The sequence below is a fragment of the Pavona decussata genome, unplaced genomic scaffold (assembly GCF_977016875.1).
Source record: "Pavona decussata unplaced genomic scaffold, jaPavDecu1.1 SCAFFOLD_48, whole genome shotgun sequence".
Lineage (NCBI taxonomy): Eukaryota > Metazoa > Cnidaria > Anthozoa > Scleractinia > Agariciidae > Pavona > Pavona decussata.
In genome coordinates, this window is record NW_028145470.1 from 2964227 (window position 1) to 2977496 (window position 13270).

The window sequence follows — 13270 nt, forward strand, 5'->3', positions numbered from 1 at the left end:
AGAAATAAAATAGTCTTTTATTACATCCAAATTTAAAGTCTCGTGACAAAAATTTACCATTCTTTACCGCTTTGCCATCAGTACAATACAGCGAGACACGCTATTTTTTTAGGTTTGGCCTTTTGTCCACGTCCCGAAGAAATAAAAGCAGTCAACGTAAACGTATATTTTGAATACGTTATCCAGAGTGGGTACGTTTTCGTGTAGCCTGTTCCCGAAAACGAGGGGGACCAGTTCCGGCCCTCGTTTTCAAGTCGTTCCTCTCACCCACCCCCCTTCGCATCTGTACTGAGGCTAGCCTACGAGCAAGCTCTCGGGGAAGGGGAGGGGAGGGGCGGGGAGGGGAGAAAGCTGGAGATGGAGCGACACCACAAGTGTACAAGTCAGTGCACCAGTTCTGGTAAAGCTTGAGGTCCACACACTCAATAACTTTTGTATGTACTGAATGTATGGTGCAATTAACGCCTTTCGTTTACACGACAACACTCTAAACTGCTTTTGTACTGTACTGCTTTTTCCCTCGTTGTAAAACAAGCTAATGGGGAATAGAACGCAAGTAAAGTCGGCGTGCGGAGCGAGCTAGCCTATTCTCACTGCACTCCACATGTCAATTGTTCTTAAGTTCCCTTCAATGCTAAAGAGACTGTTCAAGTGCCTTGTCGTTTTGAAAACGATACCTAGGAGCTTCCCTGTTTTTCATCTACGCTCAGCTCATCGAAATTGTCAAGTTGTTGTTCTGGTTCTATGAAATTGTCCTTTTCCAGATCGGCTGAACTAGTTGAAGCTTCTTCGTCGTCTTTTCTGTTAGCAGCTTTAGCATTTCCTTTCCCCTAAGAGAGAAATAAGCATTAGACACTTTAAGATCAATAGGGAGCCAATAAGGACGCGAACCGACGCATTTAGGGCTGAGTGTCAATGAGTGTCGAAAGCAACTTCGCGTTTGCTGCAGATTTGCTTTAGAGCGGTTTTCAATTGAGTGTCGAAAGTAATTTCGCGTTTACATTGGTTTCGCATTACCACGCTCTGTGATTGGTTAACAAAACTCGCGCCACTTTCTTAACCAATGGGAATCCAAACCGAAACTAATCGTGTTTTGGCCGCACGCATTTTCCCGCGCTTGGTACCAGTCACATGTATTTGCTTCGAATTCTGATTGGCTCGTTGTGTTGTTTACATCTGTTGTGATTGGCCAGAGTATTAAATTGGGTTTTAGTTTTACTACACTCAATTGGAAACAGCTCTACTGCGCAGCGTGATAGGTTAGCCAAACTTACGTCACTTTCTCAATCAATGAAAATCAAAACCAATCGTGACTTGCTCGCTGCGTTTTCCTGCGCTTGGCGCTGTTTACAATTATTTGCTGCGAGGTGAGCTATCAAGGCATTGCACTGTCTGCGCCTGTTGTGATTGGTTATAGTAATAGAGCGGTTTTCAATTGAGCGTCGAAAGTAATTCGCATTTGCTTTGGTTTTGCTTGAGTGGTTTTCATTTGAAAGTCGTAAAACCAAAGCCAAAGTAATTACTTCTGACCAACCACAACAGACACAAACAGCGCAATGAACCAATCAGAATTTGGAAATTGATTTGGTCTTGACTTCCAATTGGTTGAGAAAATGGCGCAAACTTTGCCAACCAATCATAGAGTCTAGTAAAGCAAAACCAAAGCAAACGCGAAATTACTTTCGACACTCAAATGAAAACCGCTCTATGCTCTGTCATTGGTTAACAAAACTCGTGCAAATTTTTCAATCCATGAGGAGCAAAATTAAAACCAATCGTGCGTCGCTTGCACGCTTTTTCCCGCGCTTGGCACCGGTTACATGTGTTTGCCTCGAGTTCTGATTGGTTCCTTGTGCTGTTTGCAACTCTTGTAATTGGCTAGAGTAATAACTTTGGTTTTAGTTTTTCGACAGTCAATTGAAAACTATTCTATATAAACTGAGGCCTCCGAAAATGTGGAACTTTCAGGGCTACCGAACAACAATGATGGTATGAACAAATACTTTAAAATGTTGTTTGCTGTGTTGCCGTTGTTTTTAGAGGGAAATTTGTGTAAGCCACCACAGTTTGACCTGGAAATAAAATATATGAAATACAATTTTTGAACTGCGGCTAAAAAATCACTCCCTTTAAGTCGCACTTAAACGGCATACAGTCGACTCCCGAAAACTCGAACCTTCAAGAGGAATTGAAAAAGGTTAGAGTCGTCAGGAATTCGAGTTATCGAGGGTAAAATTATATAGAAAATGACCTCAAAGGAAAGGAAAATTGGTTCGAGTTAGCGGGAGGTTCGAGTAAGCGAAGGTTCGAGTTATCGGGAGTCGACTGTACTTGCCCCACAGAAAACAATATGAATTTTTTTCTTTCCCGTGTGACGAAAGTTTCAGGGGACATTTTGCCTTAAAGAACTAGTACTATAGTTAAGTTTTTCGTCAAACCTTAATCCAAATTTACGAGGAAGCTAAGGCCTCTTTATTTCATGAGTTTTCATCGATTCTTATACGCTTTCATCAACTCTCGTGCACTCCATCAACTCTCAACTCTCCAATAGAGCGGTTTCCAATTGAGTGTCGTAAAACCAAAACCAAAGTAATTACTCTGGCCAATCACAACAGATGTAAACAACACGAGCCAATCAGAATTCTAAGCAAATACACGTAACTGGCGGCAAGCGCGGGAAAACGCGTGCGGCCAAAACACGATTGGTTTGGGTTTGGATTCTCATTGGTCGAGAAAGTGGCGCGAGTTTTGTTAACCAATCACAGAGCGTAGTAATGCAAGACCACAGCAAACGCGAAATTACTTTCGACACTCAATTGAAAACCGCTCTACCATTCTAATACTAAAGTATTGCTAATACCATATACTAATAACAATAATACTAGTAATACTAAATGCAGTCTATCAGACAAATTAAAACATGGAACGTAAGCAACGACAACGCGCGACGGTAACGAAAATGTCATTTAAAACTTCGTTTTATCTGTGCTACTTCGTGGTTATTTCAACTTATTTATTCGTGTGAAAGTGGCCCAGGGACCAAATTGGTAGCGTGGTGTGGCGTTCGAGTTAAAAGAGAGAATGAAAATCCATCGTTGTGTGCTCGCGTTCTCCACAAAACCTTGAATTTGGTCATTTCACGATGTTGTTTTGCAGAGGTCTGCAAAGAAATGTAGCAAATTTTAAACGCACGTGCAGAGTGAATAGGGGTTTCACACTAGAGCTTGTAAGTATAATCTAAGTGCACTTGAAACCTACTTTGAGTGTGAAGGGATAAAACCTACCAACTTGAACTTTACTTAGTGACCATGGAAACTTTCGTAGTTCAAAGAAGCCGAAGTAGGCCGCCAAGTATGGCCAACACCACACTTGAGAACGTACTTGACCAATAGGGAAAGGGAAATCAACCGAAAGCCACGTGCTGCGGTGCCAGGACAGATAAACATTTTGCCGTGAACTAAAATTGATCAAAAAAAAATCAAAATAGATGGCTGGAGATACGCCTCACAGTTTGAGGACTCCATGGAACAGTCTTTTTTGTAAGTAAACATAAAAAAGAAGGAAAAGCCGATTTAAACTTACGATCTTATTTGAATTTCATCTTTCCAGACAACCTGAACCATCGATTTTCAGTTCAGAAGATGTCGCCTGTTCTTTTGTTTGTTGCCAAGTACTCGTAAACAATGAAGTACCTATGCAGTTCCTTTAATGTTAAAACTCTCTGAGTTAAAATTAAAGACAAAATAAAGAGTAAACAACATAAAACGTTTTTTCGTTGTTAAGGCTCCATGATTTTCCGGCGAGCAGTCGCATTTCTGATTTTAACGCAAAAGATGATTGACAGCTTGTGCTTCAAGTGTATACTTTGTCACCGGGTGTGAAGCCAAGTTTTCTAAAGTGCGACTTGAGATTTTCAAGTGCACTTGAATCAAGTGCTTACTTGAAACTAACTTAGCTTGTAGTGTGAAGCCAACAATTGTTTTTCCTCATTAAACCTATTTTTTGCGGCGTTGTCGTTGCCGTCACCGCCGTCATTGCTTGAAGTTTCCTAATCAAAAATGCCATCCCTGCCTCCAAGTGTTTGAGGGGATTCAACGCTAAAGTCAATTCTCATCAACGCTTCTGCAATCTGTTCAACTGTCACTGAGTTTCTTGCACTCTCAAAGAATATGAACTCTCACCTAACTTTGTTTTGTTTGGTAGCCCCACCTTTTATGCTTCTCTTGATTCTTTTTTAGCCTACCATCTTTTAATTTCCCGCTTTTAGAATCCGTGAAAATGGTTACGAAGTTTTACGTCGTTAAAATTCTTATCTCAACTGTGCTATATTTCCTCAGGTGTCGCTGTCCACAAAAGGTGGAATGTATTTTTTAAAAAATACATCATTGTGTTTGTTCTGCAAATGTCTCGCAGTAACGTCTAAATCTAGACTCTCCTTATCGCCCCTGCCCCACCCCCAACTGATAAATAAGAGCTTTAGCAACGATGACGACGACGGCGACGGCGACGGCAACGGCAACGGAAAAGAGAACGTCAAAAAATAATAGGCCTAACAACCAAAACAACAACTCTGAACGTGCATTACACTTTTTGGTACATTTCTTTTCCGTCACTGCACGACTAGGACGTGAAATTTCTTGATGGGACGTTTTATGGAGGACCTTAACACACGACGACGAATTTTTCTTTCTCTTTCTAAACTTGGGTGTGGTCTCCAAAAATTCAACTCCAGGAAATTTCACCTACATTTGACATTTAAAGCGAGTTGGAATGATCGCGACGACGTTTGAACAAACGCGAATTCATTTTAATAGTGACGTTTTCCCTGCCGTTGCCGTCTTCGTTGCTAAAGCTCCCTAATGTCCAATGGCCATTAAGCGGGGAACTTGTGAATGTGTCAACAGCCCATCAATTAGCTTACCTGTTTAACCTGTTTTTCCTGTACTGGTTTTGGTGGAGGTGTCTCTAGTGATATTGTCACCGGGCCGTCATTTTGAATGTGAACTTGCATATATGCTCCAAATTTTCCGTCTGAAGGAAAAGAACAGTGAATAAAACGACACTGTTAAATAGGGTAGCATGTAAAAATCCGAACCCCTGCAAACTTGTGACAGGGAAGCAGGGATGGCGCAGTGATGAAAGTACTCGCCTCCCACCAACGTGGCCCGGGTTTGATTCCCGGACTCTGCATCATATGTTGGTTGAGTTTGTTGTTGGTTCTCGTCCTTGCTCCGAGAGGTTTTTCTCCGGGTACTCCGGTTTTCCCATCTCCTCAGAAACAAACATTTCTAAATTCCAATTCGATCTGCCCACCTCCCCCATTTCCTATCATAATGTTAGAAAACAGAAAGGAATACTTCAAAACTCAGGTGCACCAATGACCAAAACACCAGTCAGCCTGCCAGAGGAGGAGGAGGGGGGGGGGGGGGGGGGGGAGAGGCTTCACAAAACCTTTGCAGTATAATCAGTCCTTTGAACTGGTTCCATGTGTTTGTAAACTGACCAGTCTGGTTGGTTTGTAGCAGGGCACCAGTCTACTTGATTCACCCCTGACTCTACGAGGCATTTACTGTATCTCTCAGTAAGCACTGTACCTATTAGCCACCCACTACAACAATGTATGACCTGACATTCCCTACTTCTTCCTTTTACCTTTAATAGCATCAGGTTTGTATACCGATCTCATATGTTGTAGGAAATCTTGATAGAATGTCTCACTCTGATCTCCACCCATAGCTAGATGGTAATCTGGCTTGTTTCCTTTGAGAACAGCTTGTAATGTGAACTACATGGAAGACAAAGACGGATCAAAACTGTCCTGGGTGGGATGGAAGTGGGAACTCCCCATGTAAGTTTTATATTAGGCTTCATATGACACCTGAAATGGTTTCATTCTGGACTGTTTTGATCTTAAATTGGTTATGGTTTGACCTGGTTCTAAATTGGATATGGTTCAACTGGTATAATCAAAGAGCCAGCAGCAAAATAGGGCCTATGTCAAATTTTGCCAAATTCCAGGAAGAAACTGGACCTCAGTTCCTCGAATAAACTGTTGTAGGCAATATGCCAAAAATGAAGGTAATTCGAAGAAAATAGAAAAAAAAAACCCCTAAATTATGTTGAATTTTAGTTCTTTTTCCAGCTGTTTTCTTCAGATTACTGGTCACTTTTGGCAAGAGAACTACAACAGCTAATTTGTGAAACTGGCCCCACATTTTCCAAGGAATTTGGTCTCATTATCAATAAAAACCAAAAGTCAACCTAAGGGCCTCTAAGCTTTATTACCACTAGTACATGCACTTGGGCCGGGGAGCTTGTTGAAGGTCAATCTCATACCCAGAGTCCTCAGGCTCTTTGGCCAGCAGTTGGTTGCCAGGAGAGACTCTGGGGAAATTGAAAAAAAATAATTCTTTGATTGGCTGCTCCATAATAGCTTGCATTGTTTTACTGCAGAAATCCTGTGCTAATAAAATTCCAGTACGCCAGAGTTTCTCTTGGTGACCAATTGCTGGTCAAAGAGCCTGAGGACTGACTGGGTATGAGATTGGTTGAGGGAAAAGGTGTACAGTGAACTCCTTTTATTGCGGACACCCTCGGGACCACAAGTTAGTGTCCTTAAAAGCGAGAGTGCGTAATAGCGGGAATTTATTTCAGTCAAATGTCTGTAATGTCTGCCTGGGATTTAGTTGCTGTACGTATTATCGGGGTGTCCGTGATAGCAACGTGTCTGCAAGGCAAGAGTTGACTGTAGATAGAAATGTGGATTAAGGGTGCTATACCAACAGAGATTACTATTAAATAAAAAAATATTGGGAATGGGAACTAAAGGATATTACACACATTTACAGGATTCAATATATCAAATAGGGATCTAATTTTTTTTTTTTGACCAAAAAAATGGTTCAGCCGCTGTGGAATCTAATTATTGGTCCAGTAACAACTGATGTGGAGTGTCTTGCCAAAAAAAAGCAAAAATTCTGGTGAAGAAGAAATTTGGAGGTGCATCAGACTGAGAAATAAAGGGATAGCCATCTGAAAGTAACGCCAAAATGATCCAGAAAAAAGTTGTAAAGGCTTCTTTACATTACATCAGTATGACAAATAAGCAAATAATGGACAATACATTATTATTTTGATTTTAATACTTATTAACTTTTGTCACCAAACAGTATAAGAGAATCATATAAAAAAATTTGTGAAATGAAAGTTGGCCTAATTCAGAAATCTGTTTACAGTTAAACTTGTAACAGTTTTTTTTTTTATCAAATCAGCCCAGCACTGTCAAAGAAACCACCACATCAATCAAATCAAATCAAAATCAGGTATAAAAAAATCAAACATATGATTAATACACTCCCATACAGTCTGTCAAGCCAACAAATCATAACATGGAACCAGCCTTTAACAACTTTATATAAGTAGTAAACTAAAAGGAATAGTACATAACAGCCCAGAGGGAGTCAAAGTAACTAATACAGTCGAACCTCCCTTTGCGACCACCTCTCGTAAGCGACCACCTCTCATAAGCAACCACTTTTCCAAAATACCAAAAGTTTTCAAGTCAAATCACTATAGATGGAACCTCTCGTAGGCGAACACCTCTCGTAAGCGACCACCTCCCGTAAGCGACCACTTTTAGAGATGATTGTTTAAAATTTTCAATTGTTTTTAACCTCCCGTAGGCGGCCACTTGACACAATCTGCTGTTTCTCTTACGGGCGGAAATTGACTGTAACATATTGGCCCACATCATTACAGGGTAGGCTGTATTAAAATCCAACAGCCAGAGCTACCGGAAGTGTCTCCCGACATTGAAACAAATGATAACATATACAGGCACTATAGTGTACACTAAAATAAACTTTAATCAGGTTGAATCTCTTATAGGAAAGAAACTCTCTTTTCTTGTAAATAGCATGCATTTACATGCACGACCTGGGATGACTCTCTCAACCTTGTATTATCCAACAGAAAAATTGTGGCGATAAGGAACGACAACTGGATTATGTAACAAACAAACAAATGCCAAAGTTGTTGATGTGTTACGCTTGAAATGTAACATTACAAACATGCCGTTTACTGTTTGCTCCTAAATCAGGCAGTCGAAAGAAATGTTTTTACTTTGGGTTTCGATAAGCACTGGCAAAAGGGTTAGGTGTCCACAACTACCATATGTAAATAACCTGAAATTTAGAAACCCCCCCCCCCCCCCCCCCCGCCTGTGGTCTGACCTCTGGTAAGCGACCACCTCCCGTAAGCGAACACATATCCTTGACATTATGGGTGGTCGCTTACGGGAGGTTCAACTGGTTTTCAGATTTTGGTCAAAAACAAGATTACTGTACATATTTTGCCATCTGTGCTTTAAGCGCACTGGCATCTGTACTTCTGTAATGTTATGGTCCTTAATTCCACAAAAAATTGAGAGAAGACCACAAAAAAGAGGGAAACTCTATTAAATACACTTTAACTGTAGTTCAGCTTGACTTGACTTGGTCTACATACCTGACTTACACACAGAATCTCAAGGTTTTTATCCACAACAGACTTCTTCCATCTTTGCCCATTGTCATCAAAGACTCTCAAGTTTAAAATTTTCCTAACCCTTTAACAAACAAATTGTTCTGTTCATCAATAAAAGTTGAACTTTTGGATTCTTTTTAGGGACGGAAAGAAGAATAGTGACGATCATTAACACTGATGACGATAAGGATGATGACAAAACTATGATAATGATAATGACAATGATGATGGTGATGATAGTGACGATGGTGGTGGCCTGTGATGAACATGATGTTGATGATAAGGATCGACTGATAACATAAATTTATTAATTGTCATTTGATATAAATCTATGTTTTATACTTACATATATTCGATTTCTTTTGAAGTATCATATTTTGAAATTCCCAGTAACACACACAGTCCCTTGCCAATGGAGCCAATCACTTCACCATCAACTGCCAAAAACACCAATAAATACAGGAAGTAAACTTTGAAACTTAGTACTCTCTCAGAGAGCTGATGTGGGTATGTGCCGCCCAATGGGGTTGTGATTTTTGGACTCTTGATCTAGAACAGATTTTCTAAAACAGGGTGTAATACTGCAAACACATAGAAGCTTTTGAGAAATGAGCAGGGTTTTAAACTATTTTTAATAGAGAGGTTGCTTGAGTTCACAAAACATGTCATGTCATTTTATTTTATTTTTTATCTTGCCACACACAGAATAAATTACAAAGAGAATAGAATGTTTTTTTTTTTTTTTTAAATCATTTTAGCAAACTGTCGACCCAAGCTGCATTTTTTGTAGGTTACAGCGAAGACCTTTGGCATGGGTTTCCAAATTGCTTGGTGCACTGGCGTACAATTTAGTGGTCTTTCACGTAAAGCAGCACGCTTGACAGAGGTAATGCCTGTCTTTAGATTACCTCATAAGTATAATGGCATGACAAAAAATTACCTAGGCGCACATTTGAAAACTTCCACCGTTCAAACAAACTTTTTTTTTTGCTCTAAAAATATCCAGGATTTCTCTCCCGGTGTAGGAATTCGAGTGTACTGGCAGTCAGCATAACATTTTCTTGGCATAGGCGCTTCGGCAGCTGCTTGGCGTGGAAGTTCAAAACTCTCGGCATATCTTCAGCGTGCGACTTACATGGAATGCACCCTGGCCATCAACTGCATCCCATGTGCTATGTGCGACAGATTATCAGAAAATAATGCTGAACTGAGTAGTCTTATCAATTTCAATGCCAAACCTAAAAGGATTCCAAATTTGGAGACCTAGGTAGCAGATACCCACTGAAGACCTACTCCAGTAACTACCCCCCCCCCCTTCCCCTTCCATGAGATATTGTCAGACTATAGGTGGACCATATACTTGCATCTTAACTTTGATATAGTAGCCAGACATTTGTGAATTCCACTCTAGGTTTCTTCACATAAATATTGCTTCAAAACACATGGTTTATTAAACCTTCATGTAGAACATTAAGATGATGGAGAAGGGGGGGGGAGGGGGGGTGTGAATGATGATGATCACAGTAGCGGATTCTGCCATTACTCATCAGATTCATGACAATGAACATTATAGGAGCAAATGTGGCCTGTTTTCAGCCACTCACATGAGCCTAGAAGTTTGCATATAGTTGTTCTGCTGTACAAGTACATTACTTCCCCTAATTTCTCTTTTTTTTTCTTCTAGACATTGCTCTTTTTAGTTTAAGTTGTGTTGCCATGGAAACATCTATGGAAATGTGGAAACATATAACATGTAAAATTTATATTTGACATTTAATATTTCCTTATATTCTTTCCTTATATTTATGTATCTCTTTACCTATACTGTATTTACTTTCAGTTATTTTTTTAGTTCTTTTGTCATGAAAACGCTTCATTAAAATGAAAAATTATTCTTTAAGTATTTAACGCACAGCAATAAACTGTCATAGCCCACTACCTATGGTGGTAAAAAAAATCACTGTATAAATTTACCTTATGATTCAATACCCTTTATACTCTTATATTAAATTTTATCTTTTTATCAAAAGTTGCTTAAACCTTATTTTTCAGCAGTGATATGTACATTCTTTTAATTTATATCTTGAATAATTTTTTCGCTACAGCTGTACAAGGTATTTTATTCTACAATTCACTAAACCATTTTTAGTATATACCACACAAGTGAATAGTACTTTTCGCGCGCGCTGATTGGCTAGCTCAGAGGTGATTAGCCAAGTACTATTCACCTCCGAGCAGCCGAAGAGAAACAAGATGGCTTCCTGTTTCGCATTGGTTACTTAAGAGGAAATTATTTTGATAAACGAGGCGGCTGTCAAAAAAAAAATACATAAATGGCAAATAAGTTTGGTTTGACGGCATTAAATGGTAAGTTATTTAATCTTTTCAACCTCATATTCTAAGGCGAAAAATGAAAATATAATCTCTTGTTTACGAAAACTGTCGAGCACTAAAATTACAATGAAACATCTAATATCTTTCAGCATGGTTTCAACAACAAGACGAATTTCACAGAAACATTGAACAAATGACACCGTAGAAACTAAACAAGTGTCTCCAACAGTTTTATTTGTCTGCACGAAAGTGAGACGGAACTTCAACAAATCACTTACCGCGTGGCACATGAGATTTTAAAATTTCATACCAATTGTTGGTATATTGTCAGAAATGATTAAATAATCTTTTGGTCTTCTAGTTATTCAGCTTGTGTGGTATATACTAAAACAATATTATTATTCACCTCGGTGTCGGTGAAAGTGATGGATATTTACCTCGCGGCGAATAATTGTTAACTATTTCCTTCTATGCCTCTACGATATGTATGCTATTTTAATTTATATCTTGAACTTCTCGCTACAGCTGTATAAGGTATTTTATTCTACAATTTCTATAAACCATACTATTTCTTTCTATACCTCTACAATATGTATGTTCTTTTAATTTATATCTTGAATTTTGCTGCAGCTGTATAAGGCATTTTATGCTGCAATTCTATAAACCATACTATTTCCTTCTACGCCTCTACGATATGTATGCTATTTTAATTTATATCTTGAATTTTTCGCCACAGCTGTATAAGGTATTTTATTCTACAATTCTATAAACCATACTATTTCCTTCTATGCCTCTACAATATGTATGCTATTTTAATTTACACCTTGAATTTTTCACTACAGCTGTATAAGGTATCTTATGCTACAATTCTATAAATCTAACTTTTTCCTTCTACGCCTCTACGATATGTATGCTATTTTAATATATATCTTGAATTTTTCACTGCAGCTGTATAACGTATTTTACGCTACAATAATCTATAAACCATACTATTTCCTTCTACGCCTCTATGCCTCTACGATATGTATGCTCTTTTAATTTATATCTTGATTTTTTCGCTACAGTTGTATAGGGCACATTAAGTAATTTCCTTCAACGATTCTACTATTCTACATTCTTTCAATTTAATATTCTGAGGAAACTTTACGGTATATATAATTTCCTTCTGTGTTTTTACCCTTCTATGCATTTTTGCCTATAACAACCTTTTTTTATTAATATATGGCATCGTACTTTTTTTTTTCAGGGCAATTTTTACCCAAGTCATACAAGTAAAACCTACACAACAGTTTTTTGTTGTATCAGCATATCCAAATTCATCACCTTAACCGCATTGATCAATTTTTTTTTAAGTAGCTGCTCAAAGACAACAATGCTCTGAACTTAATCTGAATATAGTTAATTGAAATCTATATATTCTTGTCTTTTATTCTTTGACGCACGTTGCTCACTTGAGAAAAATTTTTGTACTGCTCATATATAAATCGCACTGGTATCAATAATTATACCTTTACCACACTTCCTAATTGTTGTGAGTCACCTATCCTCAGTCCATCCAGCAAATCTTGCAATACATAATTAACAATTATCCCACGAACGCGCATTGGACATGAGATGATAGATAGCCAACGAGGCGCGTACTTCCGCCTAGTTGGCTAAAATCATCTCATATCTAACAAGCGTGAGTGAAATAATTGTTTTATTAAAAACAATCAAGAAATCTTGCTAGATTTTGCTGATTTCGCTTTGCAAGAACAATAATTATCAGAAGACAATTTAATGGTCTCTGTTTCTTGGGCATGGTATAATGCCCCACATACCATGGCCGCTAAGCCAATTATATCGCTCGAATTGTATTATACATCGATCCAGTTTTTAATAATTACTAATATACATTTCAATAAAAGCTTCCTTGCCCTTTTGCTATGCTTAGCTAGTGGCCTTGTGGTTACTATAAATCTAAACGCATAGTCTATGGACACGCTAGGAGCGTAAAAAAAACTCACCGGAAACACTTGCAGTTGTGACACGTTGAATAATCGCTCTCATCAGGAATGATGCTTCTTTTGTTGATCAAGATTATAAAGAAATACTCGATCAAAGAACAAGAAAGAATCAGTTGAAACTTCCCAAAATAAACACACTGCCGGCGGCCTGCGGCAGTGACAAGCATGCGCATTAGAATTTCTACTCAGTTTCCGCTCGGGCACTTGACCAAAACAATCGAAATTTAATTTTTTCGCCAAACTCACAGTTTTACGCAACATGGCCTTTGGACTATTCGTGGGGGCTATTGCTCTGTGGTACCACGTTTCTGCCTTTTGCTTTTTACTCAGTTACTTCGTCTCGCAATTGTGAGTATCCAATTGAAGATCAGAGAAGATATTGGGACGTTCTGAGGAGGGGTTGAAGG

The 13270-nt window shown here is 38.7% G+C and overlaps 1 protein-coding gene across 2 annotated transcripts; it reads right to left on the reverse strand.

Annotated features, from left to right (window-relative positions):
- Window positions 1-215: 215 nt before the first annotated feature.
- Window positions 216-13023, reverse strand: LOC146481788 (D-aminoacyl-tRNA deacylase-like). 2 transcript variants are annotated; one of them, XM_085107946.1, is made up of 6 exons: window positions 12864-13022; window positions 8870-8960; window positions 8506-8605; window positions 5653-5785; window positions 4922-5031; window positions 216-830 (listed from the first exon to the last, which is right to left on the reverse strand). In XM_085107946.1, the coding sequence occupies exons 1-6, from the start codon at window positions 12904-12906 to the stop codon at window positions 678-680; spliced, it is 630 nt and encodes a 209-aa protein (XP_084964072.1). In that variant the 5' UTR covers window positions 12907-13022; the 3' UTR covers window positions 216-677. The 2 variants fall into 2 exon arrangements, with proteins under 2 accessions (XP_084964072.1, XP_084964073.1); XM_085107947.1 differs by having other exon boundaries at window positions 360-830; window positions 4931-5031; window positions 12864-13023.
- Between the last annotated feature and the right edge of the window lie 247 nt (window positions 13024-13270).

Excerpts from the sequence above, each read along its gene's own strand:
- LOC146481788 (XM_085107946.1), bottom strand. The coding sequence starts at position 12,906 with ATGAGAGCGATTATTCAACGTGTCACAACTGCAAGTGTTTCCG. Across the intron at positions 8,961-12,863 it reads CACAACTGCAAGTGTTTCCG|TTGATGGTGAAGTGATTGGC; the intron begins GTGAGTTTTTTT and ends TGTTTTTGGCAG. Across the intron at positions 5,786-8,505 it reads AGATTCTGTGTGTAAGTCAG|TTCACATTACAAGCTGTTCT; the intron begins GTATGTAGACCA and ends TCTTCCATGTAG.